At 37.2% G+C, this 5,930-nt stretch overlaps 2 protein-coding genes across 2 annotated transcripts; one reads left to right on the forward strand and one right to left on the reverse strand.

Annotated features, from left to right (window-relative positions):
- Window positions 1-1,694: 1,694 nt before the first annotated feature.
- Window positions 1,695-3,336, forward strand: LOC112494812 (the record flags this gene model as incomplete). Its single annotated transcript, XM_025088103.1, is given in 2 exon segments — window positions 1,695-2,339; window positions 2,571-3,336. Coding segments are annotated over 2 exon segments (1,411 nt in total), but the record flags the coding sequence as incomplete, so codon positions are not given.
- A 1,958-nt stretch (window positions 3,337-5,294) lies between these two features.
- Window positions 5,295-5,646, reverse strand: LOC112494811 (the record flags this gene model as incomplete). The annotated part of the gene is given in 1 exon segment (XM_025088102.1): window positions 5,295-5,646. A coding segment is annotated over 1 exon segment (261 nt), but the record flags the coding sequence as incomplete, so codon positions are not given.
- Between the last annotated feature and the right edge of the window lie 284 nt (window positions 5,647-5,930).

Genomic DNA, 5,930 nt, shown 5'->3' on the forward strand with positions numbered 1-5,930 from the left:
CAGTTTATACCGGCTCGTCAGTTCCCGGTGAAAAAAGAATTGACTGGCGTCCGCCTGGCTTGCTGATACACGGACGACGGGTGGACGGCCGAAGGTAACGTAGGTTGGTTCTCGAAGATAGTCGTTCCCGTATGTCTTGCTATCGGTGTCGGGTCAAGTTAAAGAAAATTACGTTACAATATATATAGATTGATTTTTCTAATACTTTTGAAATAAGAAACAAATGTTTTTTTTTTATACGTACCATTCACATCACTTAATCGCAGGAACCAATACTCGTTGTTATTTCTTACAACGAGTTTAGTTGTAACTCCCACTAATTCTGCAAACACAGTGAGGTTATTACGAATCTCAGGTCGGTACATTAGTAGCCCTACGGCTACAGCCTCCTTAATAGCGGCGTCGGAAGCCCTTTGTATCCATTCAATTGGGATGAAAATTCTAATATTTCTGATTCCTCGTCTATATTCCATTCTATAATTAATTGACAATCAATTTTTTAATTTATGTTAACGTTAACATATTTCAACCATTTTAAATTTTGCACTTCACTTATGCAATATCCAAGATAAAGTGAACTTACGTAAAAATTGTGTGTACCCGTTTTGCACTTGATCGACTGACTGTTCGCACTTCGTACTCCAATGGTAATAAAATGTCAAGTGAACTGCAATCTCACCATACTTCTTATAGAGTGCCAATCTTTAGGCTAATGAATAAAGCGTGAAGTCCTTCTACGTATGATTAACATTATCTCGGGCTAGATGGTCAACGGTTTTGTCGAGCCGGAAAAAATATAGGGTTACACAAAGGCTAGATTTGGTGTTCGGCATGTGTCTTTGATGGTTAGGAGCTACCGACGATTTGTTTATATCACCGCCGAGCTGAATAATGTTCTTGGAATGACACACACACACATACACACACACACGAGCACATTAATGAAGGGATAGACAATTAGAACCGTTGTCGATTTTAATGCACAAGTTTTCGCACCGCTTTTAATATTATTATTGTTATACCTAAAATAGGTAATGATGAGGGGAGCTCATGCATTAGACGTATAAAAGACCGCTCGTCATGTAGACCAATCATTGACGTTCAAACCTCATCGAGTGTACTTTATTGTAAACGTTTTTAACGAGGGAAAAATGGATTCTGCAAAGTGTAAGAAATTGATTAAGATTATGGAAGAAGCATATAAACTGCTCAAGAAAGAATCATCGATTGTGGAAATTACAAAGTGGACAAAGTTTGGTACTCAAAATATTCGACTTCTGAACAAAATTCTGAGGAATGTTGCACTTACGAACGGGGAGAAAACCAAAATCTTGACAACCATTGGAATACTAAAATCGTTGAATGAAAAATTTAAACAGCATCTTCAAAAAAGAGGTGAAGGAACTGTAAGAGAGAAGAAGTGACAGAGTACGTTGGGATGACTTGGAATCAGCCTTCAAGGAGAGAATGTTGTGCTGGGAGTCTCCTGACCCCATTGACAAACGCCAGGCCAAGTAGTTCACGCGTGTAGCAATGCGCTAAGTCAGTACTAAAGGCGGCCTGGCAACCAATATGTGGAAATCTAAAAAATCGCACAATAATCACTTTTCGGAAGTCCAGCTTATGGCTGCACATCCGAAAAATAAATCTCCAATTCATGTTCTGATGGTGCAAAGTGAAAATGACGTGGAAAGTGATGATGATGATAATTTGAACATGGAATTTTTGTCAAAAAGTGGAATTTACCATTTTGCATGGATCCGAAATTTATCTCGACTGCTAAGTTCTCAAATTTCAAAACATAACGGTCATATTAGACTGTGCGATAGATGCTTGTGCCATTTTCAAACTGAAAACTCTTTCGAAAAACATAAACTCGATTGTGCGATTATAAATAAGTGTAGAGTGATTTTGCCAAATGATGAGGAAAAATTGCTGAAGTTCAAAAATTACAAGTATCAAGAAAGTGTACCGTTTGTCATTTATGCTGATATCGAATGTATGTTGAAACCAGTTGTAAATGCGTCCAAAGCATCAAACACGATACTGTACCAAAATCATGTTCCACACAGTATCGCATATTACCTCAAGTGCGCCTTCGACGAGTCTTTATCCAAATTCAAAAGTAATCGTGGAAATAATTGTATCGAGTGGTTTATGGATGAACTGCAGGAATTAGCACGATCTTTAGAAATTTATCATAAACGTATTGTACCCATGGAACCACTGAGTCTCGAACAGACGCAACAATTTAATTCCGCAAAGATCTGTCATATTTGTGAGAAACCATTCACATTGCAAGATGTCAAGCATCACGATCATTGTCATTTTACAGGCAAGTATCGCGGTGCGGCGCATCCCGGTTGCAATTTGAATTATAAAAACTCACATACTATTCCCATAGTTTTTCACAACCTGTCTGGCTACGATTCGCACTTTCTGATTAAGGCTCTAGCTACTTCCTTCGAAGGTTCCGTAAATCTTTTACCGGTCAACAAAGAAAGATATATATCGTTTACAAAGAACATTAAAGATACAATTATAAATTTTCGATTCATCGATTCATTCAGATTTATGGCGAGCAGCATTGAAAAATTATCCTCCTATCTTAATGATTCCGAGAAAATCATTACACATAAACATTGTGACAATGCGGAGAAATTTAAACTGTTAACGAGGAAAGGTGTATTTCCATACGACTATGTTGATTGTTGGGAAAAACTCGAAGAGACGCAATTACCATCGAAAGAAATTTTTTTTTCGCAATTGAATAACGAGGAAATTTCTGAGAGTGACTATGCGCATGCGTGTAATGTTTGGTGTACGTTTAATATTAAAACTTTGGGTGAATATTCCGATTTGTATCTAAAAACCGATGTTTTACTTTTGGCTGATATTTTCGAAAATTTTAGACGCAACTGCTTCTCTACGTATAAGTTAGATCCTTTGCATTATTATACCGCACCCGGACTTGCTTTCGATGCTATGCTCAATTGTACGGGCGTTGAAATGGAACTCCTCGATGATGTAGAAATGTTATTGTTTGTCGAGCGAGGTATCCGTGGCGGCATAGCCCAATGTTCTAACAGATACGCCAAGGCTAACAATAGATATATGGGCGCGGATTTCGATCCAACCAAAGAAGAATCATACCTCATGTACTATGATGTCAATAACTTGTACGGTGCAGCTATGAGTCACTTCCTACCGTTAAACTCGTTCGAATGGGAACAAAATATCGAACAACTGGATATTTGTAAGATTCCCAATAATTCCACTATAGGACATATACTTGAAGTAGATTTAGAGTGCCCCGCGGAGCTTCATGAAGTTTAAAAAGACTTACCACTATGCCCCGAGCATTTTGTACCTCCTCTCTCACGATGTAATGGGAGAAAGTTAATGACTACACTTCTACCGAAAAAAAGATACATCATTCATTATGAGAATTTAAAACAATGCTTAAGTTTAGGCATGAAATTAGCAAAAATTCCTAGAGTTTTAAAGTTTAATCAAGCTCCATGGTTAAAAAAATGTATAGATTTAAATACGGAGATGAGGAAAAAATCTAGAAATGATTTCGAGAAAAACTTTTACAAACTGATGAATAATTCGGTTTTTGGTAAAACAATGGAGAACGTTAGGAAGCAAAAAGACGTTAGACTCATTACTAATTGTAAGTGGGATGGGAGGTATGGAGCGAAAGCTCTCATAACAAAACCGAATTTTCATAGTTGCACCGTCTTTGAGGAGAATATGGTTATAATCGAATTGAATCGTACCAGAATTAAATTCAATAAACCTATATACGTAGGATTTTCAATTCTGGACATCTCTAAAACATATATTTATGATTTTCACTATAACTACATCAAGAAGACTTTCGGCGAGCAAGCAAAATTAATGTACACCGACACGGATAGCTTGATATACCACTTTAATGTTCCCAACGTATACGAATTAATTAAGCGCGATGTACACAGATTCGACACTTCAGACTATCCGTCGGATAATGTATACGGTATACCATTAGTCAATAAGAAAGTTCTAGGTCTGATGAAGGATGAAAATAATGGTAAAATCATGACGGAGTTCGTAGGACTGCGAGCGAAATTGTATAGTTTTCGAATTTTAGGCGAAACTAGGGATAGGAAGCGTGCGAAAGGAATCAAAGGATCTACGTTAAAGACCATAACCTTCGATGATTATCTACAGTGTCTCGAGTGTCGAAAAAATTTGATTAAACCTCAAAATTTGATTCAAAGCAAAAAGCATGAGGTTTATACTGTTGAGCAAAAGAAAACAGCATTAAGTTGGAATGATGATAAGAGAGTGATTGTTGCTCATACGACGGATACCCTCCCATGGGGTTATAAAATATGTTAAAATATGTAACCGTGTGCAAGGAAAAAATGAATTTTTCATCATAACCTCAACGCGTACCAATCATCTGGATGGCATCATCCAAGTGTTTATTGTCCTGAGTGCAATATATACAATGGTCAAGTGGACCGTTCGCTCGTGTGTGCATTTAGATCCTAGTTTTTCTAGGAACTACAAGTGGGGGTAAGCTGGAGCGATTCATCCGACTCGACTCAGAGTTAGAATAGTATACGCAACCATGGTGCGAGGACGTAAAATAATGTTGAGCGTGAGTGTTGTGTCTTCTAAGTTTCTCTTAATACACTAACTAAATATTTCAAAAAAGTTTTATTATATAACGTGTTGTTTCATTGTAACAGCTTAACGGATACATTTCGATTAAAGATATGGTGGCGAAGAGGAGCGAGCGACGGGCTCAACGTGAATACAACGGCTGGTTCCTCTTCGAGGAGGAGGATTGGGCTAGAGAGGATATTTTTTCGTTAAGATATCTTTTCGGGATGCGTCCCGCTAGTTGGCTATAATTGGTGCGTATATTAATCAATTCTATTTACACATGAATAGTAATATCATTATTATCTATTTTTGCAGGGACTCTGACTACGAATCGGAGGAGGAAATATAAAAAAAAAAAAACATAAAAAAAATTAAAAAAAAATATTTTTTGTATGTGCTTTTAAATAAATTTTTTATACATTTTAAAAATTAATTATTGTAAGTTTTGTTTTATTTCAAACTCCTTATAAGTCCGACCTATTAATCCAAGTATTATGCGATTCATCGAAACCTAACCATTTAACGAAAAGTCTATTCCCACGTTTCCTCAACACCTTCTCCACAAGGTATATGTCGGGGTACTTGACTCTGGTAAGTTCCTGTTCGTAAAATCCGCCTTCGATAGGATGATAAAAGCCACCTTCGATAGGATGATCCTGGTAGTCTTTGAGTTTGTACGTCACCAGATGGGTATTCTCCACTTGGCTTATCGTAAAAATTTCCGTTGTCCAGTTAGGTGTATAGCCTTTTTCAAAAATGTGTTTGAATTTGCTTATTCGAACTTTGTCTCCAACTTTAAATTTTGCAAGTCTAAGTGTGGGTTTGATTTTGAAATTCTTGTACACTCGATGCAGTAATTTTTTTTCGTTTCTAGCAGTGACGTCTATCGGTTTCATACCAGTGGTTCGATGTTTACTACCATTGTAAGAGGATAGCAGGTCTGATAAGATGTTTAACCAACGATGGTCACCCTGCAGGCTAAATTGTTTCCACATAATATTTTTTAAAGTACGATTGAAACGTTCACAGATCGATGCCTTCAAGTTGCTGAATGTCGAGTACATAGCAATACCATGTTTTTGCATTAGATTCTTGAATTCGGTATTGTAAAATTCACGACCTTCGTCCACTTGCAATTTCTTCGGTATCCGTCCCTGCAGCAGTATAGATTTCATAGCTGTCATCACATCCTTAGCATTCTTGCTCTTCGTTGGCACGGCCCAAGCAAACTTTGAAAATATATCGATGACGGTGAGCAGGTACTTGTATCC

Source organism: Cephus cinctus, unplaced genomic scaffold (assembly GCF_000341935.2).
Source record: "Cephus cinctus unplaced genomic scaffold, Ccin1 Ccin1_scaffold0824, whole genome shotgun sequence".
Lineage (NCBI taxonomy): Eukaryota > Metazoa > Arthropoda > Insecta > Hymenoptera > Cephidae > Cephus > Cephus cinctus.